The following is a 17396-nucleotide window of genomic DNA, read 5'->3' as shown; positions in this document are numbered from 1 at the left end:
TATATATATATATATATATAAACATTTTTTTTTTATTTTTTCTAACGATTACGTTTGTTGCCAATCGACTGTAAAACTAGGACGAGTTACGAAGTGCCGTGTTGCGTTTTTGCTGCCGTCGCTTTCGTAAGTACGATAAGCACGATCACCGTATCATCGCATGCGCCTCTTGTTAAGATAATTGATACTTAGAGTAATTAAACGTCTCCCCATTACGCGATACTTTAGCGCTTAGCGTTTCGTCATAGTTCCGTGAATAAAACAAAACAAGCACTTTGCAAAATGTATATAAATTATAGAGTTTTATAAGAAATAAAAGACATTGTAAAAAATAAAGAAATCTTTCATCAACTTTGTTAAAATTACACTCCATAACGGATTAAATCTTTTCCGATCTATTGATCCACTACTTCACGTACAAGAAAAGAATATCGTTAAAAAACGACAAGAAGAAAAATGATAAAATGGTGCCGAAAAGTGAACGCAGCGAGGCGTTGTTAAAGCGCCACTGTATTTTTAATTAATTAATTCGCGAAAGCCGCAGATTCACCGTCTCATAAATTTCTGTGTCAGAAGCATCCTCCCCGAAGGGGAAGAAAGACCAAGAAGAAGTATAATATCGGGGATGGAAGTAAAGTATGTAAAGTATTTAAAAATATTAAGTATCCCCGAGAGAGAAGAGCGGATATTAAGACAGAGAGAATTGCAAGTTCAGAGAGGGTTGGAGAGTCGTTAGAGTTAAGAGTAGGGGTGAAAGTGACAGCGACGTGGAAACGGAATTACGGGATCGGCACGGTGGAAGGTGGTAGGAGAACGTTTCAATTAGTAATTAAAACGTGCCGTGCAGTAACCCTCGCCCCAACCCCCAGTCACCACTCTTCCACTCCTCCGCGGTACAACGAGGCTCTTGCTCTCTTATACCGTCGTCGTCGCCACCGCCGCCATCTTGTAAATTAATTAATGCGTTCCTAACGAGATCAGAGGCGTCGGTAAAGCAGGAGGGTTGGCTGGTTCTCTACTTTGCCCGCCAAGGAAAGAGGGTGAGAAACTCAAGAGCGTAATTCGCATTTCGCGCACCCTATGCGGTTGAATACACTTCGAGATCGGAGCAGCAAAAACCTCGTTCAAATCCCATCTAATAACTAGATAGCTAATTAAATTTCGGATTTTTTATCTAATAGAAAAATTTAATAATAAAATTTTAAATAAATATTAGAACTGACGCAAGCTTCTAATTTTTCACAATTCTAAACGGAAAATTTGTTTTAAGCTTCCTGACTAGCTGTGTACGCAAAATATGTCGTCTCTAGTGTGCACTGCATTTCAAGCGCAAACATTCCGAATGCGAAATTGTCGTGTCGCAGCATCGCGCATCGGTCGCGAATCTCAACGGCGACTTCTCGAAACTCTCTCCTACGATCCTCACAGCCCTGGATGAGAGCGAATTAGTCTGTTCCCGGGGGTAGACAGCAGAGACAGGGTGTTAGTGGAAGGGGATGTTGGTCGGGGGGTCGGTGTCAGGATCTCTCGACCCTTTCAAACCCTTTCATCGGCGCTTCACCCGCTTACATAATGCAGCCACTCTAATTAAAATAAATTACACTCTCGCGCGTCAGTTCACTCTTCTTTCTCTCTCTCTCTCTCTCTCTCTCTCTCTCTCTCTCTCTCTCTCTCTCTCTCGTTCCCTTTCCGCATCTCTTTCTCTCTTAGCCTCACACCCTACTCACCCTTTCTCTGTGTTCTCCCCCTCTCTCTCGCTTCCCTTCCTCTTTTCTCTCGAGTAGCGTTTTTTTTCGCTCTCACCCTGTCGCTTTTTTGTACCGCACTTTCGACCACCACCCGGGTAACGCCCCTCTCTCCCATCCTCATTCTCTCTCTCTCTCTCTCTCTCTCCCCCTTGCTCGTTTATTTGCACTTTATTCGAGATTTAATTTACCGACCTCCGGCGACAGCCTCGTTGGTGCGCGCTCGACTCTGTGATGGGATTAAAAAGGCGGGTAGGGGATGATAGGATGGAAGAGGCTGAGCGGTGAGGGAGAGGTGAGAGGATGGCGTAAAAGTTGGAAAAAGAGTAACGCGACCGCGAGCTCCGCGACCAATGGAGAACGAACTGCCGGAAAATGGCTGAACCAAGGAAAAAGCGAGGAGGCGTACGAGGGGCTGAGAGGGAGAAGGACGAACAATCGATATCGCGGCGTCTCGATTCGGAGCCGATTTTCAACTCTCGGAACAGCCCAACATGTACCTGCCACCACAACATCGCGATGGCGCGAGGGCTTATACACACAGTAAATAACGGAATCGATTTCGATTAAACGTTTAAAATCGTTTCTGTTTTCGTGATATCAGGATCGCTGATGCGGTTGCAATGCCAGCCTCCGGGCTACGAGATACGGGATGATTTTTTCCGCAATAGAATATTCGATTACAATTAACGTTCGGTAAATCATATCAACGTCATTGTTCTGAAATAAGTGACGAATAATGTCGTATATATTATTGTATATCCGCGTTAATGTTTCGCTTTTATAAAGAGGTTACTGTACAAAATCAACATTAAACCCAAAGCGATAACATCCAATGAAAGGAATAATATATCGTTGAATTATCATGAAATATTCTCGTTACTATTTTGGCGATTGTTTATTAAACAATATTATTTCGTGTTGAAAATAGAGTTATTCATTTATCTGCAAATATGAACGAAAGCGGAGAAAGAACGTGCGCGCGAAAAAGAACTGCGGGGACATAATAATATATATCTGGCTTTACAACAGTCGCAGGTAATTTTCATGAAAATGCGTTCACATTACAGCGAGATGAATCAACATTAACGGTCTCCCATACGAGTATTCTCCTCGTCACCATCGAGAGACCACCAGTTTTCGCGACAATTTACCACGAGCTATCCGAAACGAGGCGTAAGCATCGCGCAATTCAATTTAACTCTCGCTTGCATGTCCACGAGGGGGCCAGGTAATAGCTGGGAATTCCCGCCTTTTTCACCCGTCTGTGCGAAGCAATAGCAATAAATAAATATTCCGCGTCCGTTGCCCTCCTTTCCATCCCCATACACTTCTCCTGCCTTTTTACGCCACAGGGGGCAGCCGTGCTTCATGGTGTTTTATGGATTTGTTACGAGTCGACGCTTTTTGGTTTGGAGAAGGGAGTTATCGAGTTGCTCGCACGGAGAGAGTAGCTAGATCTTTTCCCGTATTTCCTCTTTTTTGAGTTTGAGCGCAACGAGCGACGATAACATATCCCAGCTATAGGCACTGCTGGCTTCTTTTCTGCATCCTCGAAAAGCTTCGGGATGTTCCGCAACGTACAGAGGGAATATTTCTCGGGTCGTGAAAGATCCTGAAAGTAAAGAGGCAACGCATACGAGAGAGAGAGAGAGAGAGAGAGAGAGAGAGAGAGAGAGAGAGATGAGGGATGCGAAAGGTAAAGCTCTCAGGAATGAAAGGAGAGGACTTTGCTGGTGCGCGAATAATAACGACTCGTATTCTCTCCGGCTGTCGTCGGTTTTCGATTTGAGACGCCAACTTTCTTTCCTTTCCACCTCTCGTCTCTTCCTCTGTACATACGTATATATATATATTCACTCTTTCTCGAGACTTTTTTTTCTCCTTTCCATCTAGCTCTCCGCGATAGTTTGCCTCTTTTCCGCAAGCACCGTTCTTCCTCTCGTCAATCCAATCACGAGATCGGATTGCACGGAAAAAGGGGGTGGATGGAGGTGCAAGAAGGAACATGAAAATGTAGTTGGGTAACGACCCGCCGAGCGGAATAGAAGTTTTATCGTACAACCTGCCCCATGCTGCGCTGTGGAGAGGACGTATAAATTCAAAGTGACGCGAGAAAGCGGATCGATGGGAACGTAATTCTTCGCTCCTCGGAACTCGGTAAGTACGGCGTCAATTTGTTCGATGGCTCGGAACTCCCTTCCGTTAAAAAGAAGACGATAGACGCCTTCGCGCCAAGATCGGACCCTCGATCAATACGGTATACATGCAGTGAACCATCTTGATAAAATAAGGAAGATATGAAATTTCGAAATAAAAATACACGTAGTTATAGCTTTTTTAAAATTCATTGCCATTATTATTAATACATTAAACAAGAAAAGTAACACGTAGCGTGACTCGATCTCCTAAGTTGTTCATGAAATGAAAGGAAAATACAGAAGGTGAAGAAAAAAGTATATAGGAAGGTGAATAACAAGATTCACCTTTACAGCAATCAGTAATGTTATACGAGGTGAGTAACCCCATTAGCATTCATATTTCAATTTCACAGGCCTCAGAGTCGCAGTTTGAAACTGTGGAAGGTACTTGGTTGGAGCGGTGAACGGGGGGGAGATAAACGGAAGAGAATTCACAGAGAAGAGCCAGAGGGGAGGAAGCGATGCGGATGAGAGGGAGGAATACGTAGAGGGTGAAAGAGGAGAACTAATATCGATAGCAACCTATTACCATCTATCTCCATACCGATGTAATGGACGCGCAGCCCCGATTATCAATCCGTAATAATTGTGCATATTAAACGGGCACTAATTATCGGGCTGGCAGCGTGCCGCGGGCGCCATCGCCATCGAATCGAACGAATTACAACTCAGCGGTCCGTTTCGCTCTTTCCCTCCATCTCTGTCTCTGTCTCTCTTTTTCTTTCTCTCTCTCTCTCTCCTCTCTCTCTCTCTCTCTCTCTCTCTCTCTCTCTCTCTCTCTCTCGTAGTAAATTTCACCGCGACCGAAAGAGGATTAATAACCAAAAAATCATCGCTCGCCCGGGCGCGAAAATATTGGCGAAATCAAATATCAAACTGTATTTTTCTCGATTCGCCAAGTAGTTCGAGAATTTTTCAACGAGTGTGAAACCTTAATCGCCTATTCGTTTCGCCGCATCGCATCGGTTAATGCGGGAACGCTGTTACGACGCGCGGGACCGTTTAATCGACGCCCGAGCTAACTGCGCACATCGATATTCATCCTGGAATGGAAAAAAAAAAAAAAGAAAAATGGAAGAGGAGGGTGGGAGTTTCAACCGCGGCTGATCGATTCTCCTTTCTCGTGCGAGCCTTTTACCGAACGATCGATCGATCGGTAGGACCGATCTCGCAGGACACTCGAGAGACCTGAGAGGCGGAGAGCGCGAACGGCGGTGCCCTCGAGCGCTCTCCAGGCTTTTTTCCTCTTCGGAGCGCTTTTAATAAACGCGCGCGCCGCAACCAGCGGACGCTTTATGTTATCGAAGAAGAAGAGAAACGCGGAGAAATAGAGAGGCCGAGAGTGAGTGAGGGAGAGAGAAAGAGAGTGGAAAGAGAACGAATACCGAGTGGTCGATGAAAGCGGAAGGGAGTGCTTTTGACGACGAGCTTTTTACGGCCCTGTGTTCCGGTGTTCAGGCTTTTACGTCCATTCCACGCTTCCTCCTCCTTCGTCACCATCTCCACCTCCCATCCGCTCCGCGTCACTCTGTTTCTCTCTTCCTCTTTTTCTTTTTCTCCCACGCGGTATCGCACTAATTTCCTCTTTCGCTCTCGTAGTCCTCCATCTCCGCTCGTCCAATAATACATCGCACGTAAGCGGCGATCTAATCCCTTTTATGAGGTGAAATTTTACACGCCCGACAGTACCAGCGATGTGCCAATCTTCTTCATTCACAACGAATAATGAAGAAGAGATATACTAGATATTCGATGTGATACTCACATGCCTCTCCTCAGCCGGATTGAGACCTGTAACAAAGAATAAAAAATTTCGTGTGAATTACATGTGAAAATCGTGATATTATTAAGATGTTATTGTAAGATGACAGCGACTGTGTTCTCGTCGAGATAAATCTATGTTTCAGAAATCACTCTCGACAGATCTACCCACCGACAGAACGAATGCTATGAATGTTTTTTTTATTATTATTACAGCGTCGAAGGGAATAGAAGTCGGCGGTATGTCGACGGAATCTTTTCCGCGGGAAGAAGCAGATAAAGGAGTAAGAAGGAAGAGACACGCGAGACTAGCTAGACTTCTCAAGGATTTCCGAGACGACGAGTGAGCGGGGAGTAAGAGAGATCGAGAAAAAGAAAAGCCGCGGCTGGAACAGGGAGAGGAGAAAATCCAGACGGAAAAGCTTTGTCCCCGAGAAGCCGAGTTCATAGTTTGCCCTCGCTCGATTTCCCCAGCCTCCTCCTCCTCCTCCTCCTCCTCCTCCTCCTCCTTCTCCTCCTCTTCTCCGTACCCCGCGCCAGTTGGTACACTTTGGTCTCGTAGGAAATATCTTAACGATATCTTTTTCCTACCGTTACCCGTCCTACTACGAAGTAAGAATTACACGAACCGTTTATGTTCTTGGTGCACCGGGACCACCATAAATTGCCTCTTTTCTCTCTCGCAACATTAACCACCACGGAAATAAAATATTTTTATTGACGCCGCGAGAGACAGAGCTTCGATATACAAACGATAGCGAGACATTTTCCCCAATAATAAAGTTGCAACGATAAAACGCGTTTTCGTCGCTCATTGAAGCCTTAATTTCTAACTTCCCATTTGGAGCTTTCATTTGAATGTTCTCGAGTATCATCGACCATCTACATTGAGGCGAAGGAGTGATTTTATTATTATAGTCTCTATAGTCTGTCAAATAATAACGGGAATGATGGTCGAGGAAAACTTTATTGGGTCGAAAGACCTTTCTCGTATTTTTCCGAGCTACCACCTAGTCTACTGGTAGTCGACGTAAAATGTGAAGAGAAAGCCGAGAGTCAGGTCGTTTCAGGGGTTAAAATCCTGGATACACGTTCACATCGTTATCGAGCAGACGCGTGCAAAGCGGAGCAGTTTCAGAAGATGGAAGGAGCAAGAGGTATCTTCTTTCTCCACGCGCCAGTATAGAGCTCGCTAATGCCCGTCATCCCCCTTTTATCCTTCCTTCTATCCGGCCAGAGAAAACTCTTTTCTCCTCCCTCACTCGACTACTCCCGCGCTCGTAAACGGACGCGGAAGAGCGCGCATAATTTTCTACTAAAGCGCGAAGAGGTCGTCGAGTGTTTCCGAGAGACGTTTTAAGGACCCGCGTGCTCGCATCTCCTCTCCCATCTTAGGATAAGTTCACTAAAAGTACCGAGGACAAGCTCACTCGTTACTCGGCAAATTATCAGATAAAGAGTGGCACGTTATCGAGTATTCGAATTATTCAACGAAAATCCGCTTCGTATTAAAATCATACCACTTCTACTCGAGGAGCGATGCGGAGATATAAATTTAAGAGTAAATCGAGCGAAGATCAATGCCGCTATTATCAACGCCAACACGGTCGACATTGGTTTCTAATCGAGCATAAAGACTGCAGCTCGTTGCGGAGTGAATAAAAAGGAAATCGTGGCGTCACACAGACAGCCGGTAGCAGATATTACGGTGGATATGTCCGAGGATACAGTCGTTTTAGGAGGAAACGCGAAAAACCGCCGAAGGGAAGAACAAAACGAGAACGAGACTGCCGTGCGCTGGTAGAAACAATTCGCCCCGGGCAATGTTCCGGAAAGAAGGGAAGAAGTTTCAGTTGTCACGACAGAAATACTGGGCCGTTATACGTTTCTCGGTTCGCAGCGGAATCTCTTTTCAAAAGAGTGTCTGCGATCGTTGACAATGTAGACTGCAGTAGATCTGTTCTTTTTGACTGCGCTTTTTCACGCCTCCTTTGCTGCGAGCAAAGCGAACGTGTGATCACGCTTCGGCGAAAGAAAGAGGACAAAGAATTCGTGTTATATGGGGCATAGTTAGAAAAAATATATACGAAATAATATTATATGTAATGTGTCATCGGATAAGATAAATGTCCCAGTGACCGGACATATACCTATGTCCAGATATTTACACAAAACTTTATATTTATTTATTTATACTTGTTTATATTATTATTAATTTTATATTAACTTATTATTTATATTTATTTATATTATTATTATTAATCTCAAATGCTTTTTTAAATATATATTATTATAATTTAACTGTAATCTTTAAATAGAATTAAATTATAATATTGTAATAAAAAAAGCATTTGAAATTAATAATGATACATTTTATGTAAGCATTCAAACATGTCTGGTCACTGGGACATTTATCTTATTCACATCAAATAGGGACAATTTAGCAATTCACGGTATTAATAAAATTTCTAAGATAGCCGAAGGCATTTCCGTGGAAGTGATTGCTCCAAGATCGACGGATATCCCATTATGAGCCCATTGATCGGAAAACGCAAAACAACGCGCAAAGCAAACCAGCCGGAGGCTATATATCCGGCCTGAGTAACATAGTTGAGTGCAAGTCGAGGGAAAGGATAGACAGGGTCAGAGTGGAGGCCATCAGGGAATAGAGACAGCGAGTAAGGGCGTCAGACGTGGAAAGGGGGAGGGGAAGGGTTGTGGAAGTACACTCGTGTCGAGAGGAAATTTCTGAGTGCTCTCTCGAGAGATGGTTGTGGCTAGAACGAGACACGTCGAGCGAAAGATCGAAGGAAAGCTAGGAAACGCGCGAGAATAAGGACAAGAGAGGAGAGAAACGAAAGATGGAAGAGAGAAGTTTGAAGGAGTACCAACGCGTCTTCGTCAGCGGTACGTGAGGCCCCCAAGAGCGCGAACCAAGATCAGCAGTCGCGTGACGTGCCAACGAGAAAGATAGATGTAGGAGAGGTGAAGAAAATACGAGAGAGAGAGAGAGAGAGAGAGAGAGAGGGGAGGGAGACTAAAACCCGAGAGGATTCTCGAGGTCAAGATCGAGAGTTTCAGGAGCTTCTCTCGGGTTTAAGTACGGTCGTTTGCATCATCGACTCGTTCGTTCCAGACTGCACTTAAAATAGCACGAAAAGGTTCCGCTTAATTTCAGCGACTTTGGAGCGGTGTCTCATCGTACACTTCAAGTGATCTCTTTCGCTTCTTGAAACGCTCTCACGAGCAGTTTTCATCTATTACACCGACGGGCTCTCGACGGATTAATCGTATTTACGTTCATCGTCGCTGCGTATAGCGCTGAATCATCGATGAGATTACGAGTCACGGCGAGCAAATCAACAACATATCGTCTCATGAGGATCGGTTACCGGCCTATTCTCGCAGAAGCAAAGATAGGCGATTGAACAGCAGGTAGCCGAGTTATGTGAAACATGAGGCTGAATGCGCAACCTTCTGCGAACTAGATGGTTAAACGGATCGTTTGGCGCGCAAAATATCCACGAGCGGAGTCGCTGACTGCACGACATTGGCAGACAGACGAGACATTGGCATCGACAGATTTCCACGAATTGAATCTTTTCTATCGACGTGACTGATCTTACACGCTCGTCAAAAGAGACACAAATTTTGTCAAGCGACTAATGAAAGAAAAAATTCATCCAAAGATGACAGTTAATAATTTTAGAGCAAAATTTACCAACTATAAGAAATTTTCAATATTTCGATTTCTTATTATAAATATTCTTTTCTTTGGAAAACTTTATTTATTTAAATACATACACGTCAATTTAAAAAAATCTTGAATTTAATGCTTGAAACAATTTTAAGGCTCCAAATATTAAATGACTCAAAAATATACTTTCTAAGACTCTTAGAGTCTTGAATCTTACTCCGAAGTGACAGACTCTTAAAAATTGAAAACTGAGCCACTCTTTTTCAAGACTGGCTCAATTTTCGCTGTTTAAATTGCGACTCCACTCCAAAGAATTTAGAGAATAAAAAAGAAAGTTCATGTAACTTACCTCCGTTAGGTTTGAGATCATCGGGTTGACCGCGATGAAGTTCCGGTTTGGTCAGCATCGACAGCGGATGTGCGGCCGTACCTCCGGGGGTAGCAGCCGCTCCCGGGGGGAGGCCTAAACCGAGAAGCGCTGCGGATGCCGAGGTGGGGACTGGTATACCCGCACCCGGGCCCAACCCAGGAAGTCCGGGTATACCCGGATGCGGTCCCATCGCCGCGCCCGGTGGCAGTTGCTGGGCATGCATCTGTTGCAGGAGTCTTGGTAGATCAGGCCTCTGTTGCTGAAACAAAAATTTAACGTGCCAATAATATCGTTTACGCAATACACCATTTATCCATCATGATCAGGATAATACCGCCGGCCACTATCGGTTGTTCGTTGATAAGCGCCTCATAAAGTATCGACACGGGAAAGATTACGTGTTTACGAGTACGTACATACGTGCAGATCGGCGCGAATAATACACACACACACACACACACAAAATATATATATATATATATATATATACATATCGTTCGGATCTCGATAAATTCGTAGATTAGATTAAATAAGTGGTGAGGCAATTAACGGGCTCGAGAGCGCGTAACGCCTCTCAAGTATTTCCGCTGTAATTACCAGATAAAAGCGAGCGAGTATTATTCTGCGAAAGACGTGAAAAAACGCGATGTACGGGAATCGAGGCGATCATCGCTAAGAGCGCGGCAGATTGGAATTGAACGGAACGGGTGGAATGGGGAAAACTTTAATAGCGCGTCGATATTATCGTGATCGCTACGACCGAGAGAGAGAGAGAGAGAGAGAGAGAGAGAGAGAGAGAGCCAAGTCCAATAGAAGTTCGGAAATGATTTTTACGGGCTATCGGTTTAGCACGGTGTGGTGTGTACGCTGCCGCAGCTTCGTTAGGAGAGTCTGTTTGCTGAACGTGAACTCACGTTTCCAGCGCGGACAAATGCATAAGCAAATAAAATCGCGCTCGCAAGCGAGCGCGCGTGGATTTAAAAGCACGGCACGGTGCATCTCTTCTCTCTCTTTCTCTCTCTCACTCATCCATCATAATTGATCAAACAATTTCGTTTCTGTGAGAGGAGACAGGGAAACAGCGAGGGGGCGAACAAAAAGCAACGCAACGATAATTCGCTGGAAAAATCGCTCCGCTTAATTCCAGTCACGATCGCGCGTTCTCCCCCGGCTCTCTCTCTCTCTCTCTCTCTCTCTCTCTCTCTCTCTCTCTCTCTCTCTCTCTCTCTCTCTCAGTGAATCTCTCTTCTCCTCGTCACTGCCAGCCACCGCCAGCCGCTGCCGCCGTTACGCGAAAATACACTTCGTTACAGTCAACGGAGGCAACTTTCCATTAGCAAAGCATACAAATTGCCGAGTAAACTCCGGCAAGTTTGAGTAACCTCCGCGTTCGACCTCGCCCGGGTAAATCAAAGGCTGCGAAACAAGTGGAAAGACTTGCGCGTTCTATCATCAAGCGAAGGAGTGAGTGAGCGAACGAATGAACGTCGGCGAAAAGTTTCACGGAAATCTTAAGCGTATCTCGCTCGTAGTTTCCTCGTTAGTTGGACCAAGCCGCCAGACAAATTGTGGATCTGTTCAACGCTGTTTTAACGGTTCGCAGATCATGGTGTGGAGGCGAAACTGGTGGGGAGTAGGTAATCACGAGAGAGAGAGAGAGAGAGAGAGAGAGAGAGAGAGGAGGAGGAGGAGGAGGAGGAAGAGGAGGAGGAGGAGGAGAAGGAGGAGGAAGGATAGTGTGCAGACGGCAAGTGCTAGAGGAAGGTATGGTACACCCACACCCGTCTGTAACCATGTACACTCGTTAAGGCAGGCCGGAGCGAATATATATTCCAGAGAGTAGTTTGCCGAGATAATTAAATGGCTTAACGATATAATAACCTCGCGTCGAGCGTCGACTGTCTGAACAGAGCCACCCACAAAACATACAAACAGAGAAATGTGTATAAGCATGCTGATGCCGCGCTATGCTGCATCTGTGTGGAGGAATGGAGATTGAGAAGAGAAAGAGAAAGTGAGGCAGAAATAGAAAGAGAAAAGAGAAAGATGAAAGATGAAAGACGGAAAACAGCTTTACGGTCCACGAAGCCATATTTCTGCGAAATGTCGTTGGTGATTCGAGGAAGTCTTGAAGCCCTTAGGAAACGTTCCGAGTTTCCACTCTTGATAGCGATAATAATCCTGATCCGGGGAGCCTGCTATCCTCACGAATCCGACATCTACTCAAGAGTGTTACCCTCTTACCAGTGTCAGGAAACCACTCTCATCCACGTGCTGAGATTCTCCGTAATACCGCAATAACGAGAGGAACGCTTTGACGTCGTGGCGCGAACGATTTACACGAAGGGTGTTTAAAGGTGTGAATTTCAGTTTCAGATTTTCGCTAAACGAGAAGGAAACAGACGAAAAGATACATCGAATGTGATGAAAGTTTTACATAAAAAATTATAAGTTTTACGTAAAAAATTATAGAAAAATATGATGTATTTTCCTTTTTCAAACTTAATATAAATAAACATGACAATAACTTTTTTATATTCACAAGAATTATACTTTCCCGATTTAAAGTGTCTGTTTTTTTTTATTTCCAGATATAAAGTTACTGCGTCTTAATCATCGTGCGAACAACCATCTCGCGGCACCTGCATCCGTTACCAAGTGTTCATCCTCAGCAGTTTTCGTCACCGTCGCCATTTGCTGACTCGACAGACACAAAGTTATACGGCTAAGAGATCTAAAGGGGATCATCTTAACCTTCTTATGTTGCGTATCGTTGACACACTCAGTAAGCGTCTTTGGTCCAAGTAAGTGCAAGCAGTTGCCACAAGGATTGCGATCGATGCAGGTATGAGTGTGCTTAGCGTAAGCCAATATCATTCGCAACATCGAAGCTTCATAACTGTGATATCCCATACGTAAGGAAGTTTACAGCAATGGTTTCTAATAACCATTATACAAGAGAGAGAGAGAGAGAGAGAGAGAGAGAGAGAGAGGGGAGATACCTTCCGAGAAAAGCTAATCTACCGTGATATCTATATCGCGATATGATATAATCCGCGAAATGATTATGTTTCCTGGTCTTATCTATCGACGGTGAAATCGACCAACGAATCCATGGCTTGTTCAATTCGATCCACCCGGCATAGCTGGTGGGATTTAAGAGAAGAGAGTAAACTAAGACGGGCGGCATTCCAGAATCCTGCTAAGGATTTGCCGCACGTACCCCGACAACGTCGCAGATCTGTGGAAGTTTCTCCCGTGGGCTGTGTGAGAACGAAGGCTCGGAGACGGAGGGGTAGCTGGAATGCTGATTAGTCGGCGCTCGTGAACCGTAACACTATAACCTACCCCCGATGGCTTAGGTAACCGGGCGGGAAGACTCCGGATAAGATTCAGTGAACGAGAGAGAGAGAGAGAGAGAGAGAGAGAGAGAAAGCGAGAAAGAGACAGCTATATAGGTAGTGAGAGCGAATGCGGCGAGGAATAAGGATGCGAGGGATTGAGGGGGGGGGAGGGGAGAGGAGCGACGACTGGGGTCTGAACAGAGCGGAGGAAGAGAACGAAACGAGGGGTTGGAGAAGCCGGTGGCTTAATAGGGAGGAAATTGAGTGCTCGAGCAATATTGAGGAGGATTCGGGATTCGCCAGGATCGTATCCGTCCCGTCCGCTTTTGGATTCCTCGGACGTGCATCGGCTTCCAGCGTAGCGTATCCGCAGGGGTTCTCCATCCACCGCGAATGCTTTTCACGCTGAGACGCACGTGAATCGATTTGCTATGTATTCGATCGTGTCGCGAGCGTGATTCAACGACGGTACTCGCGGTGGCGGCGGCGACGGAAGATCCATCTTTGTAACAAGCTATGCTATTGGCGTGCACTCACCCCGATGATAGTGTTCAGCTCGGTCATGGTCACTTGTTTGGCTCTGTCAAGTGCTGAAGCGACTTGCTGCTGATGCTCCTGAGAGAGAAAAGGCAGGATCTGCACAACGATCGCGTTCAGCCTTTTCGCTATTTCCGTCTGGAAAAAGTTTAATGATACCTATTAAAAAATATCTTGGCAAAATTATTAAATTATCATGCTTATATGTTTACGAGTGTAGAAACAACGCGAAGCAAAGAATGAGAGATTATTCCTAAAGATTATGAAGGTTTTTTTTAGAATATTAATTATATTTAAATAAGCATGAAAAACGAAATAATCACGAGCAGTTAGATATAATAATTATTCGAACAATTCAGCGACTTTAACTTATCAATTTGATATTAATTAAATAATTATCTATTTATCGCTAAGTCAAAAAAAATTTTACGAGCTTAACTGATAAGCAACATGATTAACTTTCATTACTTTTGTTTTATTTGTTTATAAAATTTATCACTCTTTGAATTATTAAAACAAAGGGAAATTACAAAAAGTTGTTAAATACAAAAAAAAACGAACGTAGAACGCAGAAATAAAGAACGAGAATCGCAGTGATCATTACAAATTAGTGTACAGAAATTGTTTGAATTTACGAATTTTCTTCATATCGTATTGTTTATCGTTTTCCCTTGTTCAATTAGAAAGCAGTTAAGAGAAATTAGAAGGAAAAAAAACTAGAAATGATAAAAAAGAATATTTCGTTGAGTACTCAATACTTTCCCCTCGATAAGACACGTATTACAACGGGAGGGTGTTCAATCTGACACTCAGGGCCCTCAGGCGGTTTGTTCCGGATCGTTAAGAAAGGTAAGGGCTAGCTTAACGCGCCCTCGCGAAGGAAACGAAGATGCAGGTGCGGCATAACCGACCGAGGGTGTTTACGACGCCCTCCAGTTGGAAGAGACTGCCGGGAATTAAATTAAATCCAGACAAGATTGCCACAGTGGCGCAGGCATTTACACGCACCGTGTTATTTCACTCTAGTCTGACTTACTCCAACGTACTTAACATCGAGAAGATACATTGTTTTTTTATACTATTTCGACATTTTTTTCATTAATAGATATGTCACCGTTCCTAAATCCAATTTTTGCTATGTAATTTATCCTTGACATGTGACGTAACTTCCTTGACTTAATCCTGATATTATTTTCTTAATCTACTAATTTTTTTCTAAATATAAAAGAACACTAGCCCATTATTAGGTAATCACATACAAATCTACGCGCCAGGCCGGATAACTCGGCATAATTATTCACACAGCACAATATCACACGGCGCGAAACTCCATTTAATTATCGCGGAATCAACAGGCAGCGCACGGAACGGAGCGGAGCGCGGACCATTTTCGATGCTTTCGTCGAGAAAATGAAATCACTTAATTATCTCAACAAAGCGGCAGCGCCGCTCGTTTCCCTGCCGACGCGTAGAATTCGCACGCTCGAAAGACGCGGAAGCGGAAGCCGATTCGTCGTGAAACAGGAAGTAAACCGCTGATTTCTACATGCCTCTCATTCTCTCCTCCTACTGTATCCTCGGTAATTCGTAAACGCCCCGAAAATATAAGCACGGAGAGTTCGCGGTTGATATAAACGCGAGTTTCCGTCAACGTGTTTTTGCCGCTGCTTAAACGAGTCTCGGATGCTAATTGAAATATCGCCAGACCACTGAAATTCTTGGCAAGTTTCCCTCGAGCTACATCTCGGCGAATGAGCAGGAAAAGAGAAGTGGGGAGAAAGAGAGAGAGAGAGAGAGAGAATAGAAAAAGAGAAAAAAAGAGCGAAAGAGTGTGTAAGTGTGTGTACGTACATGTAGAACGAAGATGAAAGAGAACGCGAAGAGGAGGACCTGTTTTAATTACTCGTCGCCCTCTGAGTGCTGGTTATTAAGCCGCTAATTATAATGTACGCGAAAATGAGTCGAGCTATATCGGAGAGACATCATGTATGAGAACAAGAAGGTTTACGCAGTATGCAAAAGGTGCACAATATGCGATATACAGAATGTGCAATTTTATGGAACATTGAAATTTTAAAGGTACACGTTTTGTGCATATATACATTATACATACGTATTGGATACGTTATATATACACGTACGTATCCAAAAGAGATTATGAGTAAACAGGAATTTCATAAAAAAATGATATTCAATATGTAAATATAATTTCACATATAAATTGATTAGATTTTCTATAATAAATTTATGATTTTTTCATAAAACTTTACCCTCTTCATTTTTTCTTATTTAAAGAAATAACTGGTACGAAGCGTTTAATGTGTTTAATAATTGATCTCTGAACATGAGATGGCTCATTATCACAACGAAACTCGAATGTACTTGTATTGTTCGCAAGGATAACACGCGGAGAGTGTGTTCCGTAACGTGCGGTAAAGTCCCATCTACTTGGCGTACTGTACGGCAGTTTGTGGCGGTACTAGAACCAGAAGATTTCAAGCGAGTGGTAGAATGGGAGAGGACATTGTGGGCGAGAAATGGTGGCGACTCCAGAGAGGAAGAGACGACGACGGGGGTGGAGTCGTCGCAAACGTAATTGCGTTGCCAAGAAGTTTTCCCCGGGTGAGAGGTAACCAAGAAAATAATGAATGGCTTGGATGCTCTGCTTCTGCTCTCTCGCTCCAGAAGAGAAAGAGAGCAAGAATGAACGAGAGAGAGAGAGAGAAATAGCAGAAGTAGAGAAACGAGAAACCGAGTTTTGGCCGTGATGCTCTCGTTGGCCTGGATTTCACACGGGGGAGAGATGAAAATCTCGCCCTGAGAATGAATTTTTCTTTCTCGTGCCAAATTGGACCAACGAAGATTGCTCTACTCCGAGCGGAGTCTTTCACAGCGCGAATGGCTTTTTCCTTAAAATAGCACTTGCAGCGGACATTGTTGTTTGCTATCGGAATATCAAGGATGGTACAATAAGATTTCGATGAAGACTATACTAAAAATCTATGGTTACATGCAAATAACCACGTACGAGTGGTATACAATTCTCAAAACCTTCGATATTCCTCTTCTTTTCTTTTTCATATCCGCGTTCTTTATGATATTACGAGGAGTCGCAACGTGCGCTGAAACGGAAGACGCAGATGCTCCGGTTCAGTAATATCGCGAAAACCGCAAGAAGCTCTCGCAAAGTGCCATGCCTCTCCTCTTACATATGCGCGCGCGCACACGCACACACACATGCGGAATCGCCGTTGTGTCGCATGCTTGCACATACCCGGACACGCGGTTACGAACACACGATGTATCTTAAAAGGAATCAAGCACTCTCTGAGACTCTCCCATACATATAAACAACACGCTATAGCGTATGTCTAAAAGCAGGCAGCAACATTCACGGCATGAAAATGCAAAGCACCCAAGTGCCGTCGATAAAATTCCTCGCCTGTAAAACGGTGACGTGAACTGAATGCTCTTTCACCGCCCCGGCCCAACCCGGCCTGGCCCGATACTGCCGATAATCCGATACTCGAAGCTACCTCGAGAAGAGGTGGGCCTCTGCAAATCCGACTGCGTTCTATACTATGCAGCAAATATCGAAGCACGATCTTATCTCTTATCGCGCATCTCTATCCGGCGACGAACTTTATTCCTCCGCGCTACGCTATGAAAATGAGAAAATGTTTAATCGAAGAATCAGCATCCAGTAATATAAGAGAGAAACGGAGAAGAGAGAAAGAGAGA

At 44.2% G+C, this 17396-nt stretch overlaps 1 protein-coding gene across 7 annotated transcripts in view; it reads right to left on the bottom strand.

Annotated features, from left to right (window-relative positions):
- The window catches only part of LOC108690533 (protein groucho-1-like), a 77397-nt gene that overhangs the window by 14654 nt on the left and 45347 nt on the right, over nucleotides 1–17396 (bottom strand). For 6 of the 7 annotated variants that reach the window (XR_001931895.1, XR_001931896.1, XM_018197890.1 and 3 more), the window contains 3 exons: nucleotides 13656–13793; nucleotides 9754–10033; nucleotides 5712–5737 (listed from right to left, as the gene is read on the bottom strand). Coding sequence is in view for 5 of the 7 variants with exons in the window: in XM_018197890.1 (XP_018053379.1) it covers nucleotides 5712–5737; nucleotides 9754–10033; nucleotides 13656–13793 (444 nt within the window). In the remaining 2 variants the exon portion in view is untranslated. The remainder of the gene's footprint in view (nucleotides 1–5711; nucleotides 5738–9753; nucleotides 10034–13655; nucleotides 13794–17396) is intronic. The other variant, XM_018197916.1, reaches the window with a different exon arrangement.

This window comes from Atta colombica, unplaced genomic scaffold (assembly GCF_001594045.1).
Source record: "Atta colombica isolate Treedump-2 unplaced genomic scaffold, Acol1.0 scaffold105, whole genome shotgun sequence".
Lineage (NCBI taxonomy): Eukaryota > Metazoa > Arthropoda > Insecta > Hymenoptera > Formicidae > Atta > Atta colombica.
The sequence above is the reverse complement of the archived record's forward strand: the minus strand, read 5'-3'. Positions and strand labels throughout refer to the sequence as shown.